The 17754-nt window shown below is 39.5% G+C and overlaps 1 protein-coding gene across 5 annotated transcripts in view; it reads right to left on the bottom strand.

Moving 5' to 3' along the window:
• LOC119842876 (inosine-uridine preferring nucleoside hydrolase-like) overlaps nucleotides 1–17754 on the bottom strand; it is a 45326-nt gene that overhangs the window by 15895 nt on the left and 11677 nt on the right. For 2 of the 5 annotated variants that reach the window (XM_038371590.2, XM_038371599.2), the window contains exons 3-6: nucleotides 17232–17411; nucleotides 13412–13523; nucleotides 12821–12957; nucleotides 11754–12546 (exon numbers count right to left, since the gene is read on the bottom strand). In XM_038371590.2, coding sequence (XP_038227518.1) covers nucleotides 12196–12546; nucleotides 12821–12957; nucleotides 13412–13523; nucleotides 17232–17411 — 780 coding nt within the window. In that variant the 3' untranslated portion in view covers nucleotides 11754–12195. Of the gene's footprint in view, nucleotides 1–2870; nucleotides 2967–11753; nucleotides 12547–12820; nucleotides 12958–13411; nucleotides 13524–17231; nucleotides 17412–17754 lie in introns of those variants that run through there. The other 3 variants (XM_043491044.1, XM_038371638.2, XR_006273868.1) reach the window with 3 other exon arrangements.

Genomic DNA, 17754 nt, shown 5'->3' with positions numbered 1-17754 from the left:
TGTATGCCTGTACCACCCATGTGTGTCACCTCTAGGCTGGTATCTTGTTTGCACAAATGGATCTGATTTGGTAACTGCCTGTTGAGGTGGGGAGTAGTATGTTGATGTGAAGTAAATGTTCTCCTCCTCCCTCATCGTCTTCCTCACTGGAGGAGGAGGGGCACTGACTTGATTGGTAGCATTGGGTTGGTACCGAGTGCACTATGGGTGCAATGCATACTAGGGCAATATCAGTATTGAGAAGCTGAGATTCCAGTGTCTTCGATACGAGCAAGTCGTTCTGGAAATTAAATTCTTGCGGTATCGGGATGGGCATCAGTACTAATGAAGATATTGGGGGCAGTACCGCTATAGCTGAAGTGGGTGACAGTGCCGAGGGGATTCTGTGTTCCATTGAGTGATGGGTAGGTGGTGCCATAATCTGCTACAGTGTTGATCTAATCAGTGCCATATGTCTGAGCAGCTCTGTTGGTACTGTCATGGAGGAGGTAGGCCTATTTCTGCCACTCCTTTCAAGCCCGCCCTCCTTGGCTTTACCAACATCAGTGGTACTAGAGGATCCCACTGCCTCAAAGGTACTCAACTGTGCTCCTGTCGGTACCGATGTCATTGAGCGTGCTGGGGATCTTTTCTTTTTAACTGGTTCCCTGGTAGGAAACTGCTTCTTGGCAGCCATTTGCGAGGAATGCAGTGACTTTCTTTGCAAAGGTAGCAGGGAATGTTCCTCTGAAGCTGTGATCTGGATCGGCGGGGATTGCTGCCCAAAGTGGGTCTCCAAGCCAGGGTCAGAAGCCAGCCGAAGTGAACTCTCCATCATAATACGTTTTAACTTGAGCTCCCTGGCTTTTTTTGGTGCGTGCCTTGAGCCTGAGGCAATGCCTACACTTCTGAAGCAAGTGTGCCTCTCCTAGGCAGTGGATGCACCATGAGTGTCCATTGCTGACAGGGATAGCCTCCTGGGGAACCCTGTTTGAACCTGGCGGAGCCTGGCATGCCCCTCTTTTCTAGTTGTCCTTCCCTAATAGGAAGGAGTATGAGGAGAACAACTATATTATTCTAAGGATAATTAACAAATCTTTATTGTTTTAAAAAATATTTTCACTAAAGAAATAAAATGATGGGGGAGTGCTTATAGCTCTTACACTACACTACACCAATAACAACAACATTAGAGATACTATAAACAGGCTCTGTGGAGGGCTCCGTCTCAGGCCAAGGGCGGTTGAGAAGGAACTGAGGGTGATTTAGCTGCACAGCTCTATATAGCTGCCGAACACAGAGTGAGACAGGAAGAGCGCGTGTGTGACCTAAACGGGCACTGCTACCAAAAATCTCCGATCCTAGGTGCAGGGATGCAGACACACCTAAAGTGGAGCACCCATAAGGACACTACTCAAAGAACCATCCCTTAATCTTGTTTGGCACATACTCTCTTGTGTGTAAAAAGAAAAGCAGTACTTGTGGCACCTTAGAGACTAACAAATTTATTAGAGCATAAGCTTTCGTGAGCTACAGCTCACTTCATCGGATGCATTTGGTGGAAAAAACAGAGGAGAGATTTATATACACACACAGAGAACATGAAACAATGGGTTTATCATACACACTGTAAGGAGAGTGATCACTTAAGATGAGCCATCACTAGCAGCAGGGGGGGGGAAAGGAGGAAAACCTTTCATGGTGACAAGCAAGGTAGGCTAATTCCAGCAGTTAACAAGAATATCAGAGGAACAGTGGGGGGTGGGGTGAGAGGGAGAAATACCATGGGGAAATAGTTTTACTTTGTGTAATGACTCAACCATTCCCTGTCTCTATTCAAGCCTAAGTTAATTGTATCCAGTTTGCAAATTAATTTCAATTCAGCAGTCTCTCATTGGAGTCTGTTTTTGAAGCTTTTTTGTTGAAGGATAGCTACTCTTAGGTCTGTAATCGAGTGACCAGAGAGATTGAAGTGTGTGTGTCTGTCTGTCTTCACACTAGGGAAAAAGAGTTACCACCACTTGCTAGGTAACACGTGGTAAAATCTTAGTGTCATCAAGGCAGTTTGTATTCACATGACAGTAGGTCAAGTAAATACTAAGGGGAAATAAAATTGGATTTAATATCTACACCTTATTAATAGCCCTGTCCTATTCTCTGTCCAGTCTCAGGTTTCAAGCTGTCTCACTGACAACTCCTCTTGAATATCTAGCCACTATCTCAAACTTTCTCTCAAAAACTGATCTTATTTTTCCTCTTAATCTTTTACCCCTGCCATCTCTGTCTCTATTAATAGCTTCATTATCCAGGTTCACAACTTGTCACATTTGACTGCTCTCATCAACCATTATGTCAAATCTCTAAGACCTGTAGCTTCCTCCTTTTTAATCTCCAAAAATCCACTCTTTCCTTAAAGTTATCACTACTATATTCTCCCCCATCCTATCTTTAGCCTTGATTACTGTAACCTTATATCTGGCCTCCCTACCTCTCACCACTCAAGCCCATTGAAAATTCTGTAGGTTCTCCCATCCCTGCTCCACCACATTACCTCACTCCTTAACTTCCTCTTTGGTTTCCTGTTTCAAATCACATCAACTTTGAGCTAGTTATACTCACAAGACCCTATAGTTGCTAACCTACTACCTCTTTGCTCCCATTTCCCCTAACTCTCTCCTGCCTAGACTTCTCTCAAATCTTTTGTCATATTTTTTCCATCTCCTCCCATTTCCAACTTTGTGCTTTCAGTTACAATTCCCTATAATTAATCCATAATGAAATGCCACCAGATGCCTCTTCTGTCCTCTTGTGGCATCTGTGAACCTAGCTCTTCATACGATCCCTCCAATCCTTTTAATTAGTCAATCTATCACACACTCCTTACCTGAGCTGTTGTCCCATGATATCTATCTTTGATTGTAAACTCTTTGGAAGGCAGGGACTGTATCTTCATTAATCTGTAAAGCACAGTGTGTACATTTCCAATGCTATATAAAGGATTAAGAATATTTAGGAAATAGTACGTGATCACATAATTAGATTGCCCCCAGCGCAGATACATTATGATACAGAGTTAAGGCTGTGCACAGCCTTAAAAGTCCTGCTTTAACAATTTTTTTGCATTTAAAATGTTCACAGTACAAACTACTGTGAACATATTAAAGTTCAATAAAGTTAAAAGGTATTGGTCATGAAGAAGTTGCAAGAAAGCTGCTGATATCCAAAGAAATTTTTGAATTGAAATCAATATATGTAAAAGTATTTTTGTGTAGTTATCTTAAACTTAAAAAATAACCACATGCTTTTAAAATGCAGCTGGTCAAATGACTGAACCATATTACACTAATTTCAGAGACTCTGTAAATCACCTGTCACTTCACCCTCTTTAGGATTATTAAAATGCCCTGAATATCTTAGACCTTACCAGGATTAGTGAATGTATGTTATGTACAAACCTTAGAAAATGCATGCATTATTTAAGTGTAAACCATTATTTAGCTAGCTGTGACAGATAAGCAAGAGTGATTTCAGGAACACTTTTGACACAGGATTTTTTTTAAAAAGTTGGAATAAAATTGTTTACGATGTGTCACTTAGCAAGGTTGCCAATTTTCTATCCACAAATGAATTAGTTGCAATGATCTTCAAAGTAATTTGTCATTATCAACTCAATATTTGAATGTAGTGTATTGAAAATCCTTCTTTATGTGCTGCTGTACCCAAAACTGAAGGGACCTAAAAATTTGGTATTAGGAAATAAGTTACTGAAAGGCTTTGGGGTATCTGTCTTGGAGTGTTTCATGGCTGACTAGTTTTAGTTTTGTGCTTTTGCCTCTATGCCATAAAAAAGATAGGCATGATTTTTTAATATAGAGATTGTTATTGAGTAAAGCATCAAAAATATATTCCTTACCTACTTGGCTGGTTAGTTGGTTTTTGTTATCAAATTTTAATTGTTTTCTGACTAGGCACAATGGCAAAATATCTTTTGATCTCTGAATGCCCAATAACTGAAATCTGCATCTAATCACGCGAGATTATTCAGTCTTCTCTGAAGCTCATGCAGGAAACACCACACCCAAAACTCAAGTGGAGAGCAAAAAAAAGGTCAAATTTGCTGCATCTCCAATTCTCTAATGCTTTTCGAGTAAGTGGTCAGAAAATCTTCAGTGAACAGAATTCAGATTTTAGTCACTCATTTTTCAAAGCGTTTCTCCTTCACTGTTGAAGGTCCAAATCCAGGCAGGCTAATCAGAGATTCTTGTACCAACAAAAAAAACCACCAGAGCAGTGTTCTTTCTCTTAGTAACATCTAGGAATAAGTGAAGTGTCTCATCTCATTTACTGCATTTGACACATCTGAGGTTCTGTCTAATCTAATGCGACAAACTACAAACTCCTGTAAAGTATATCATTTTTATGCCATTGGAACGCATCTTGGACCAACTAGATCTCTTCTATTTTAGATCACACAACATAAAAAAATTACTACCACATCCCTATTAAAGGCAGCTTATATCACTACAGATAAAGTATTACTTCATAAATAAATGAAGACAAAAAATATCCCAAGAAATTACCAGGTCATTTTAACACAGACACACACAAATGTGTGGTAAAGAGATTCTTTAAAAGGACCTTTAGAAAAGATGAGTAGAATTTACAGTTACAAAACCCCATGAGGAATGTTCTCTACAATTTTTGCAGCCATTGTCACAAACAGTACACTAATTTAAAATAAGTCTCAACATGATGCATACTTTATGCAAAAGTGTAGCTAAATAGGACTTGATCTTGCAATTCCTATGCAGACCAGACTCCTACTGAGTTCAAGAGTCAGGTAACCATACAATTAATTCAGAAAAAAAGTGTTGTGAAGCACACCCCACCGAACAGGAAAATGACGTGTTAAGCCACCTAATGATACATGCCTTCTACTCAAAGCCACACAGTTGCCATATCGACCATACAGCACAGACCATGCATGGCAACCTTAGTTCTGTCCTCCCACTCCCACGTCACCCTGTACATATTCTTTTACCAGAGTCCCCCATCTCCACACAACACTAGTAGTTGCGGATGTTTGAGAGAGGGTAGTTTGATAAAGGGGTATGTGCAGAAGGGTGGCTTAAAGGGCGTGATGCAAGTCGGGTAAACTTAACTCTGCTTCCTTAAGGTGTAGTAGATGGTCTGTGTTGAATGGTAGTTCTGGTAATGGTAAGTTTTCAGGTGTAAAGGTAGAAGGTAAGTACTGTTAGGTAGCCTAACTTCACATTTCCTTACTTTTGTAGATCCATGAAAGGCAAATTGTGTGTGTGCAGGAACTTTAACTGCTTTGCAACAATTTTTTTGTATATTAGGTTTCCTAGGTTTTTTTAATGCCTACTTGGAGGAGGCGACATGACAGATTGAGATGACATCTACGTCAAATTGCAAACAGATGTGTAGGTAGAGATGTTCAAGGCCTTTGAGGAACCTGACCATTATGTTTTGAGCAAAAACCAACCTGCCCTGGAGCAGAGGATGGAAGGCTGAAATAGCAGGCTGAGATGCAAAAGATATCCAGGATTAACTACAGTGAGGCCCGCCCGAATGCCTCTTTCCAAGGTTGAACATGTGAACCACTTCATTTGGCTAGGTAGGTCACTCTGGTGGAGGTCTTTCTGCTGCCCAAGCACTTCCCCTTCCGGTGATGAGGGTGGAGATGTGGAAGCCCATGTCTGCCAACTGACCCTTGTCGGACACCGGTGTGTAGAGGGCAATGATAGATGCCTGCCCGACAAGCAGTACCAGGGCAGTGATGACAAGTGCCACGATGAGGAGCAGTCCTGTACTGGTGGAGACTGATGCCTGGGAGATCATCTCGGTGATAGTGACCTGCACCGTGGTGATCTCTGGCGGGAGATTCACCAGTACCGCAAATACAGGGATCGGTACCTCGACACTGGCGTTCCATGCCTTATAGAAGGAGAGTGCAGCACTGGGGCCTTCTGGCTGGAGAGTGGGATTGCAGGGCCAGGGTCCTAGGCTGTGGTGATAGGGACCTAACCCTGCGGTTCGGGGATCGATAGTGTTCCACTGCCCTTTCGGGCAGTCCCATGACTGGCTTGTCCTTAGACGGTAGGGCCTTTGCTGAGTCTGGCACTTGGCGCATCTGCGGTGTCGGCCGGTCCACTAGATTTTTAGCCACCTGGGCTGCTTTAGGCAGCGAAGGCCGTAGGAGGAGCCAGGGTCCTCTGCTGCTCTCGGGAGTTGGAGGCAGATCCCTGGCTTGGCGTGGGGGTCCAACTGCAGCAGTACCCCTTTGGAGCTCCGGGACAGGCACATGGCCTGACATAGGTTCTTTGCCCAAGGCTCTCTTCCCTTCCTTAGGTGGTGTCAGGGAGCCCTTCTTCTGCTGCTGCTTCTTGGGCATTGGCGAGGGGGAGCGATGCTGGACTGTGCCCGGTGCCAGTAGTGCGCTCCGCACCAATGCCAAAGTGCTAGGAGTGGAGTCCAAATGAGAGGGCTCCGACACTGGACAAAGCTCAGCCTCCATGAGGAGGGCCCTCAAACGGATATTCCGCTCCTTCTGGGCTCTAGGGCAAAAGTTCTTACAAATCCTGCACTTGTCCTTCATTTGGGACTCCCTCAAGCACTTCAAACAGCTGTCATGGGGGTCACTAATAGGCCTCAGCCTTTTGCATGACGAACATGGTTTGAAGCCCAGGAAATGGGGCATGCCCCGCTCCAGGGCGAAGTATCATCCGGGACTCTGCTACTAAACTAACAACTAACACTTAAACTAATGGCTAAGTACCTAAGAACTATACACAAAAGAGGTAATAATAGCTGTTAAGAACTGTTATTGCTCTTGCAATGCGAGACAAGGCACTCTAACCAACCATTACACACGGTAAGAAGGCACTGAGAGGTCATAGAGCTGGTGGCGCCTAATATACCAGCGCATGGGTGCAGCACTCCAGAGGGTGCTACAGCTGACCCTACGGATACCGTTAAGGCGACTGGACGTGCACATGCTTAGAATGGAATCGACATGAGCAAGCACTCAAAGAACAATGGGTTTAATATCAGTAGGACTGTTGCTTTTGAATGACTCCAAATAGAAGTTGGGGGTGGGGGACAACAACAGCTAGAACCCAGAACTTCCCCAGAAGTAGTACGTGGCCAAAAGGGGGACAGAGCGCTTTAAAAGAGGAGTACTTCTCTAAGCAAGGTCAGCAAGACCAAACCATCACAACATGCAAGAAAGGCCAGGCTTTGAAGACTGAGCTTAAGGACTCTGACCCAAACCTACGAGTTACAGAAGGAGTGAGATCACGTTTGGGGGACTGCATTCAGTATTTTGGTTTTCCAAAGATCTGAAACTCTAGTGTGCTTTGTTAAGAGTAAAGCGTAGGTTGTTGCTAAGCCTTTGTTCCTTGCTTTCCTGTCACACTGTTCCTGAAGCATTTAACTAGAAACCAGAGCTTCCATAGCCAGGTGGATTTGGGGCAGCGGGGAGAGAACGTGTCTAAGCAACTGGGAGTTTGGCAGGGTTGTGGCACTGATTCCAGGGTCTGAAATGGCCAGACTTCAAGATCCACTACCCAACAAAGGTGTCAGATTCAGTGTCTGCATATGGAAGTGTGCCTGAGAGACCCAGAGCTAGGGGGGTTTAAAAACACATGAGATCTAGCGCCTGTGTGCACTAACAGATTGGAGTCAGTCCAGAGAAGGAGAGCAGGCCAGGTCATGACAGGGGATTTAGGCAATGTGAGTGGGGACCTGTGGGGAGTAAGAAGTGCAGCTACTGATGTACACGGAATCCCTTCTCTTTTGTAGAATAGACTCTGATAAGAAAAATATAGTACCCGCTGTACATTTAATGTGTGCTGCCTCTCCACTGACTCCATCAACTGGTCTTGTGTGGGCCCAGCTCCAATCAACCAATTAGGATTGCATGCACAGTGCATAAACTTTCAGTTATGGGCATGAATAATGGCTAAAAGTGACTCTAAATTCAACAATGAAGAAAAAAAAACTAGCCTCCTTCTTGCAACAGTTTCTTCCTAGCATTCAACTATCTACCAAGTTTTGTGCAGACAATGTTTTATAAGAGATAATTAGTCAACAATGAAAAGCACAACTGCCGAAGGAAAACTTCAGCCAGAGCCCAATTTCAAAGGCTTTCATTTAAAACCATGTGAAAATAACAATAACTACAAAGAAAATTCAAAGGGCATAAAAACTAGCAAGGTCTAAAAATTTCACAGATTACCCACCTACTTTTAGAGAAATCCACCCCAGGAAATTATGCCTCATGTTAAAACCATTTTAGAATGCAATTCTAATTAAGAAATCATTACCAGGGAGAGCAAGAATAAATTATAACAGGGATAACCACAAGACTCATGAGGGGGAGCATGGATCTTTCCTAATGCATGAAATAACTTGTTTATTTCACTTCCCATTTTGCACATTCAGGATTTTCCAAGTAGCAAATTAAAATTAGCAGTTGGAAAGAACACGGGCAGGTATTTAATATTTTTCTTTACTTCCAAAATCATACATGTTTCTTATACTGATGCATCCTAATACAAAATGTAATTAATATACTGATTAGTGATATCAAACATATGCAGTATTCTTAAAGAATCTTAGGAATTGTATATAAAAATACAAGTAGCAAATGTCAAAAAATGTCAAGTTACAGTAGGATGATTATTTCTGAATATTTGCCATTACTGTAATATAAACAGAAACAGCAACAATAGTTCAGAAGTGTGAATATTTTTAAGTTATTCTTTGTGTTTCTTGTTAAAAGTTTAAACATCCAACACATTTCCTATTGTTTTTGTTCTTGTTTGACAAACAGATTTGATTTCCTAAAGAGTATGAATTCGTATTCTTTTATTATCTCTTTGCTTTCAGCAGAATTATTAATTTGTTACACAGCTCTAGGAATAGATTTAGCTAATTGCTGCTGCTGTACCAGTATTAAGGTACTATTACAGAAAATACTTAAGCACGTTTGTAACTAAAACGATGTCAGTGGTTCCATTGACTGTGATGCTTTATGTTACACATATGCTTACCAAACATGTGCTTACACATGTACCCGAACTGAATCATAGAGTATGATTACAGCATGCAAACTAAGACATATTCAGTCCAGGTCCTACATTAACAAGTTGCTATTGTTTAGTTTCTAATTGCTGGAGAGCTGGGTTTCAAAAGTAGATAATTAGCAAATAATGACTTTCCCTTTTTAAGTTATAGCAAATTTTGGAGTCAAAACTGAAGAACCTCTTCTAATAAATTAAATATTCTGAACTGTTGACAGCCACAGCATGGGATTTTACCCCAGAAAGGTAACAATTAAATACATGTATTTAAATTGGAAATTTTATATGCAGAGTTTTCTACTAAAATAATGTGAAATACTTAACTGGGTGTCATACCAGACTAATGTGACAAATCTAATTAAATGCAATAAATCTTATACTCTGCTTTAATTCCCTTTTCCTCTGCTTAAACGTTTTAGCACTATGCAACTACTTTACTATTGATTAGGAATTTGGGTCCAAGTACTATTTCACTCATGTCCATTTTGAGCAACAATATAATATGGTCTTTTGCTATTAAAATTATTACATCGGTGAAAACAATTTCCAGCATAAGTTTAACAGCCAGACTGACACAATCAGAGAGTAAAGGCAAGCTACAGAACAGGAACAGCATGGATAGAAACAGGCAGGTATTAAGGGTATGAGACTGCCTAGAACAGCATACCTGGAGCAACAGCAGCAGCTGCAAGTAATTTCCCTATCTTGAATAAATGCCTTTATATAACTTGGCCACCATGGCTCTCTCTAACCAAGAGATTTTGATGACAGAACTTTGGCTCAAATTATAAAACATATGTCCTGTATAGTTCTTTGCTGGTAAGAGTCATTAGGTGTCTTGCATCATGAGTTACAAGTCTAACAACATTCCAAGTCATACAAGTCGCTGAAGTATCAAAAAGGAGACAATTAAGAACTATAGCGATAGAAGCCTGCATCGTAAATAAGGCAATTAGAGCCATAAAACTTCTATCCTTCTAATATTAAAATCATTAGTACAGTCAGCAAAGAATAAACTCAAAACAATTTCTTCAAGGCTACAATTTCTTCTTACTAGTGCAAAGCTAGTAAAATGGAGTATAAAGCAAAATAAGCAAAATGGAGTACAATTTAGAGTATAGTACAATTTACTTGAGACAGTTTCTTCCCATTAGGCTTGTGCTTACACCTAATGGGTTTTCTACTTCCATTTGAGAGACGTCCAAGGCTCAAACCTCAGCCCATCTCATGCGGCAGAAGCATATACTGAGTGTTCCTTTTCTATACACGGTGAAATAGGTAACTAGAATAAGGCCTGGCTTAGACTATGAGCAAAAAATCTAGGGCTTCAGGAAAAGGAGGAATTTTAGAAGCTAATCACTGAAGAGCTTGTCTCAATGGACAATATATGTCCTTAACCTCAGAACACAAATGACTGCCAGCTATACTGCTTAATTTAAGTCAAGACTTCTCAAATATTTTCATAATGTATATTACATCTTAATAAAGATAGAATTTAATTGCATGGACCATTTTCTACTCCATCCACAATCTGACATCCATTACAAGTAGATCCAACACTTTGAAACTGGTTGTTAGTGATGCAGAAAAAAGCTCAACACTGACTATCATTCTTCAGTCATCTTCTAAATATATTTTATATAATACAAGATGGAGTGGTATAAAGGTTCTCTAGGTGTGAGTTTGGGATGACCAGTTCGGATGATCACACATTTTTCACAGTGGTAAAGTTATGTAGGCAATCCCAAGCAAGGATTGGATAAAAGGATAAAACCTTTCTACCACATCATTCTGTATGGACACAGAAAATCCATTTTACAGGATATGGTATCTTAAACAGAGTTTTAGAGTGTTCTTGTTAGTGGGAACATTCATTGTATTCCTAACCCTATAAAGCTTTAATTACAAAAGGCCAGATCCTCAACCATAAAAAGCTTGGAAAGGTGTAATTAATGTTTTGTTCTTAAATGGTAGATGTTTGAAGGGGCTCAGAGGTTTGAAATATTAGAAGAAGTTCCAAAGAGATGGACTAATGGGCAACAGGCAGGCAAAGCAATCAAAGATGCATGATCAATTAATTTAACACATGGCTCTGCAGCTTCTGAAGTAATTGCTCACTTACTTGCATCTTCAGGGCTGTTCACCATTCTGCAGAATCTACAAACAAGCATGCTTTTTTGTTATAAAAACAACAAAGAGTCCGGTGGCACCTTAAAGACTAACAGATTTATTTGGGCATAAGCTTTCGTGGGTAAAAAACCACTTCTTCAGACCTGAAGAAGTGGTTTTTTACCCATGACAGCTTATGCCCAAATAAATCTGTTAGTCTTTAAAGTGCCACCAGACTCCTTGTTGTTTTTGTGGATACAGACTAACACTGCTACCCCTGCTACTTTTTTTTATGTAAACTGGACTCAGGTTACAAACCCACTTTAAATAAGATACATAACAGATGTAAGATGATAAACTTTCATTCACTATATTTCTGAACAATTTTAAAATTAGTAACCTGAAGTTAAACAGTTTTGTTTTCCATGACCATGATCTTCCCTTTTTACGTGTTTTAAATTTTATCAATATATGTTGAGCTCCTGGATCTTAAAGTGACTTTTAAATAATACTTTACAAAATCCTTAATCTAGATTGGCTTGTTTTTCCATAATAATAAAGCAGTGGGAATTAGAACAGTCTATCTTCTCCATCTTACAAACTGATGACAGATCATAATTTATATGTATATTCTAGATTTCAGTTGCTGTTTCTGTCTACCGAGTAAATGCATTTTTTGAAACTTGGGTAAGTTAAGTATTTACATGCTAAACTAGAGTACTAGCCTACCAGGTAATAAGTGCATTCAGAGTTATCTAACAATTAGGCTGCCATTTTAACTTGCACTTTGAATTCTCTCACTATTATAGATTTAAATGGGTCCTTTTCATATTCACTTGAATGGACTTTGTTGAAAACCTGACATAAGAGAAAGTTATTAACTAAAAATAATTTTATGATTGTCTGATGGTAGCTATGAATCTAAAGTTACCACTGTAATGAGACCTACAGTTACAGTTCAAAATTAACAAGACTGGGACATTTATCAGACAGCCAAATGTTATTTTAAAGCAGCAATGAGAAGTCCCTTGAACTTCTCTAAATCACACTTATTAATGACAAAAGCTTTATTTTTCTTCTTAAGAAGACCGGTCATATCCATTACCATCATTCCTCTAGTTAGTGAGCCATTCAGCTCCACACTTACAGCAACTTCTATGGCTTTTGTGACAAAGCTCTCGTCAATTGCAGCAGCCATAGCATAGGAATCACAAGACACAAATCCTGAAGTCCATAAGATGTTGCCTGTATTTTCGTGTTTTGACTCTGTGAATTTTATGCTGTGAGCAGATATTTTCTCCATGAATTTAGCTTTTTTGGTGTCCTGATTAACCCACTCATGATAGAATTCCTGCAAACAAAAAGAATAACGTTGGCAATTAAAAAATGAAGAGAAACATTGGAATATAGCTTCATGCCTCCTTCTGCGATTAAGTCAAGACTGCCCAGCATTAGAGCATGTACACAGCTTTAGATAGTTATTTTTACATTCAAATTCAGGAAGCTCTGATTTAGGACCCAGTCCTATAATCTGACCCATTTGGACATATCCCTGCAACCATGCAGACTGAGTTTCACCAGATTTACCTTTAACATTAATTTACATTAAACATTTGGTATCTTACCCAAGACAAGGAATTGTGACATGTAAATTCCCATGTTGCAATATAAGTAGGGCAAGTGAACTCATTTAAGACAACATAAGCAGCTTCTGGATCAGTTGTAAAATTGAATTCTCCACAGACTGTAATATTTCCTCTGGCTAACAAAAACAAAAACCAAAAAAAAAAACTGTTCAGTATATTTTGCTTATTTTCTTCAATCATTTTACTTCTCAGTACCAAAACTTACAATATTTACTGCACCTTGTTCATTTTGCTTAGCAAAAAATAATAACACTAAAAAGAACATGTCCCAAACACACCATATTTTTAGCATTAAAATACTATCATAAATTTATCTTACTATAAAATTCCACCAAAAATTAACTTCAAGTCATTAAAAGGTATTAACTGTGAGTGCGATTACTAAATATCAAGAAAATCACACATTATGGCAACATTCACAACTACACCATCTCATTTCCCATACCTAATCCAATACATAAATGCATGCAGTCTAGCAATCTTATACAAAAGGCCAAACAGCTTCTGAATAAGCATACTGGAGTTATTAGTTAAAATGTTTGCCTACTGATCATTTTATAAATGACTTACATTCTATATTTCCTCCCATGATGAACATATTTTTAAGCTTCATAGGAAATGTTGGATCCAATTTCACTGCCAAAGCTAGATTAGTCAAAGGACCAGTGGCAACTAGAGAAATCTACAAAACATAAACAAAACACTACTTCATCTCTGTACATGTTACTCCAGTGAAAACAAACCAAAAGAGACCCCAGATCACATTTTTCTCAGTGGCTTGTTTTAAACATTTGTTTACAGTTCTGTTAAAGCAACACTCCATCTCTGTGACTTCATCTACTGGTGGATTAATTCTCCCACTTGCCAGAAGGATTAGCTACGTTGGGGTTTTTTGGAACTCTCACTGCAGATGTCTGGGAATCCCATAGAAGTCGCATACTTCTTTTTTCATCTGTAGTTGTTCAAGACATTACAGTCTTTTCTTGCTTTTCTTGGAATACTGCAATAAAAACTCTACCAGGAGCTATCTATAAAGACCACTCAGAAGTTGCAGCTAGTCCAGAATGAGGCTGTTCATCTGCTAGGTGTAGTGAGTTGATATGAGCACAATGTGCCTAGGCTCCAGAGGTTATACTGGCTTCCAATCTGTTATGAGTGCAAATTCAGGGTGTTGTTTATCATTGAAACATGATACAGTTTAGAACCTGGCCACTTAAGAGAAAAAAAATGTACCTCCATCATTATGACATAAATTAGTTAAGATACTTTTGCTGACAGTCCCTAAAAGCACACTTTTGAGGACTGGAGGCAAGATATTTTGAGGACTGTGAGGCTATAAAAGTACCATGTAGCTGGTCAGGCTCAGACTGGGGCCCGGGCTCTGAGACCGCATGAGAGGGAGGGTATCAGAGCCCATGCTCCAGCCTGAGCCTGAACAGTTACACTGCAATTATTAGCCTCACAGTCCAAATTCCGATACTCCGTGCCGCAGGTTTTTTTATTGCAGTGTACAATACCCTGTAGAACTCTGAGCTCACTCCCTTTGATAAACCAACAGAAGCAGAATCTACTAGCTTTCAAAAGAGGGAAATCTGTATGTAAGAGGGCACTATTTACATAGCTAGGTAGTAAAATGATGGGCAGAACGGACCTATAGGTGATTTTCTTAAAAAAATTATCTGTGCCCTATATTGGTAAGATGAGGCAGAGAAGATCAGATTCCTCAGTATTTGGTTGAGGAAACATTATAAGGACAACTAGGTTTTTATGTCTTTGGGAAGCAAGAACATCTGTTGGGGAAGAAACTCTAAATAGCCTTCCATTCTGGCCCAAAAAGTTCAGGAAGATTGAAGAGGGGATTTAAACAAGGGGCAACAAGTGGAACACTTAAATCAGGCAGAGGACTGTTAGAGTGCATAAGATGGGTGATTTTATTGTCCAGGTTGAAGAAGCATCTGAAGAGGGGAGCCTTCTATTTTAATGATAGGTTAGTAAAAAATAAAATGAGATGATGGACAGACAATTTAATCCATTTCTCTTGCCGGGAGTACCAGACTTCGCCATTACAACAATCTGGTGGCATAAGTAGGTAACAAAAAATAAAATGTATGCCATAGAATACAACAAGTAGAACAGGAGGAAATGTAATATTATATACAGGTTAATATTCACTCATCCACAACATTAACACAGCAGTGAAGTTAGATATTAATAGAATCACATCTATTAAGCATTACGTGATAAAAAGGGCTAGGTACCTAAAGACACTTTATAATGAGTATAAGCTAGGTTCCAGTGACAGTTTTAACAAGAGGAATTCCTCTAGGCTGAAGTCACAAAGGCAGCGAAAGCAGAGAACATAACTGAAATGGGAGGCTAAGCAGGAATCAACTGACAGTAGGGACAAACTTACAGTTCTGAAAGGGCCACAGCAATTTGCAAGGAAACCTCTCTCTCGAAAGTAGTCAAAGTGGAAGTGGAGGGATGGAGACAGAGCCTACTAGACCTACTTTTAACTGATTTTGAAGAAATCATTTGGATTTACGAGGTTCTCTAACTGCTAGACACAAGCACCTAGAAAAAACAGATTTTGGGAAGGGAGATTTAAAATTATTTTTGAGTACACAGAAGTGAACTAATTGAAATAGCTATTGCAAAGAAAAGGGTGTTACGTAGGCTGAGGTATACTGTAGTCTGCTTTTCCAGTTAAGATTTATCCCTGTTTTAAAAATTTTGTTAGAAGAAACTAATTAACTAACTAACTAAATAAATAAAATATGTAATTGCTTATAATGAAGCATATCATCAAAAGAAAGTCTTTATAAAACCTGGAAGAGCAGGAAAAATATAAGAAACTAATTCAACTGAATCTATCTACAGCATGTACAAAAATAATTGTTAAAGCAAAAATGCGAGGAAAACATGGTAGATACAATTTGTTCTTAGTATTTTTTTAATGTACTAAAGGGAAGCCTGAGGGAAAGTTCATATAGGTCACCCTAAAGCCTAGAGATTGACAGAACACATAAGAATGAGAAGCTAAAGTTTTGACAAAGGTGTACAGATTAGACAAGGAAAACATATCGCAACAACTATATCAAAGATGGTGTTTGGGAGCATAGGATGAAGAAAATATAATCATGAGCAGAGTTCTCTGTAAAACTGAAAATATTAAAAGAAAATCCCAAAATGCAAGAAAGATGGTCAATAGGATCCTAGGCTGCATTTGAGGAGAGACATTATAAACTAGACTAAGAAAATTAATATTTTAATTTTTCTATACGTTTGAGAAGAGTGTTAGAATTAGAAACCTGGAAAATCAAGTAATCAGTTTAGCTACTGAACAGTTACACCATTGGTGAAGACAGACACTTCATTATGCCATTCCACCAATGTGCCACAACTCTGACCACCTCCAGAGACAAGATATTTTTCATAGACTCCATGTCCATTCAATCCTTGATCTCTGCTGGAACTGTTGTCTATCTTTTGTCAATCACTATCAAGTCCAGAGGTGACTTTTGTGATTTGTCTACTTGTCCATAGGGAATTGGACTGAGCACCAGATCCATCTGGACCAAACACCCATCAAACAGTAATAGCTTTCAAGCACTACCAATGAAGTCTATAATCTGAATTTGCGATAGAGATGAAACACTCTATATCCTATCTTCAGTGCCTCCAAGTCATGCAAATCCGCCATAAGGAAAGCTATGATAGACAAACACTGAGGCCCCAAAATGAAGTACCATGATAGTTCATGGCTCTTAACTCTGTAGGGATGCAAAAATTCTAAAGATAAAAAACCCCTGATAAATTAAACAAAGGCATAGAGGGTCTTAGCTATTATGAAAGATTGATACCTTGTGCCTACACAGTAGAAGCTGAGAAAGAGAAGGCAGTAGGAAATCTTATTGCAATATATACCTAAAAGAGGATCACAGAGACAAAAGTGAGGACATGTTTGAGGTAAGCAGCAAAAAAAACCAAACAAACATATGGACTCTCCTAAATATTAAAGATTTGATTTCTCTGGGAGAAAGGGGGATTGTAAATCAGTGTGTCAAATTCTTTGCCTCCAGAATTACCTGACTAAAAGGACAGCTACTTGGACACCAGTGACTTGGGACTAGATGTTTAATTATGGTTATTCATGTACAGGGTGAGAAGCATGAGAAACAATTTCTTCCAACCCCAGTGTACAACGCCATGGACTATCAGGAGAAGGTAGGTGGGTCACCTTCCACTGAAGACTGAACGTGGATCCTCCATTAGGATTAGACAGGCAAAATAATGTCATATAATTGCAAGGAATTGGCATAAGCAGACTTCAGTCCTGCTTGCTGCCTTCTTTTATTACATAAAAAAATGATATAAAGAACATTCTCACCTTACCAGGCTTCTCTCTAACAATTCTTAACATTGCAATCACAGCATGTTCTTTCTGTAGATGGTCTAATCCTGGAGCATTCGGATCAGGAACATCACCCAAACCATCTCTTCCATGATACAAAGCCCCTTCCACAGGACCACCAAGTAAGGGAGCAGAAGCACCTTGATAAACTGGAATCTAAACAAGATGTAAGGTGCAAAACCAGACTGAATATACCATGGCTGCACATCACTTAAAGACATCTTGCCTCTCTTTAAATTTATATTATCCCAGTACTGCCACCAACATTTTATTTACAGTGTTAACCCTGTTGTTACATAAATACATATAATCTATTGTAAGGAGCAGATTATGTTTGGAGCAAGTCTCAGGAGTGTTTAATTATTATTCATGCTGTCTTCTTGTTACTGATTGAGGCTCCCCTCTCCTGCAACTACCAGCTCCTCTCCCTCGCCCCTCCCCAACTATGGTTCGCCTGAGTGCCTTCAGCCTCAGAGTACCGGGCAGGCGCCACCCCCCG

Source organism: Dermochelys coriacea, chromosome 1 (genome assembly GCF_009764565.3).
Source record: "Dermochelys coriacea isolate rDerCor1 chromosome 1, rDerCor1.pri.v4, whole genome shotgun sequence".
NCBI classification, from domain to species: Eukaryota; Metazoa; Chordata; order Testudines; family Dermochelyidae; genus Dermochelys; species Dermochelys coriacea.
This window is presented reverse-complemented; position numbering and strand designations above follow the sequence as displayed.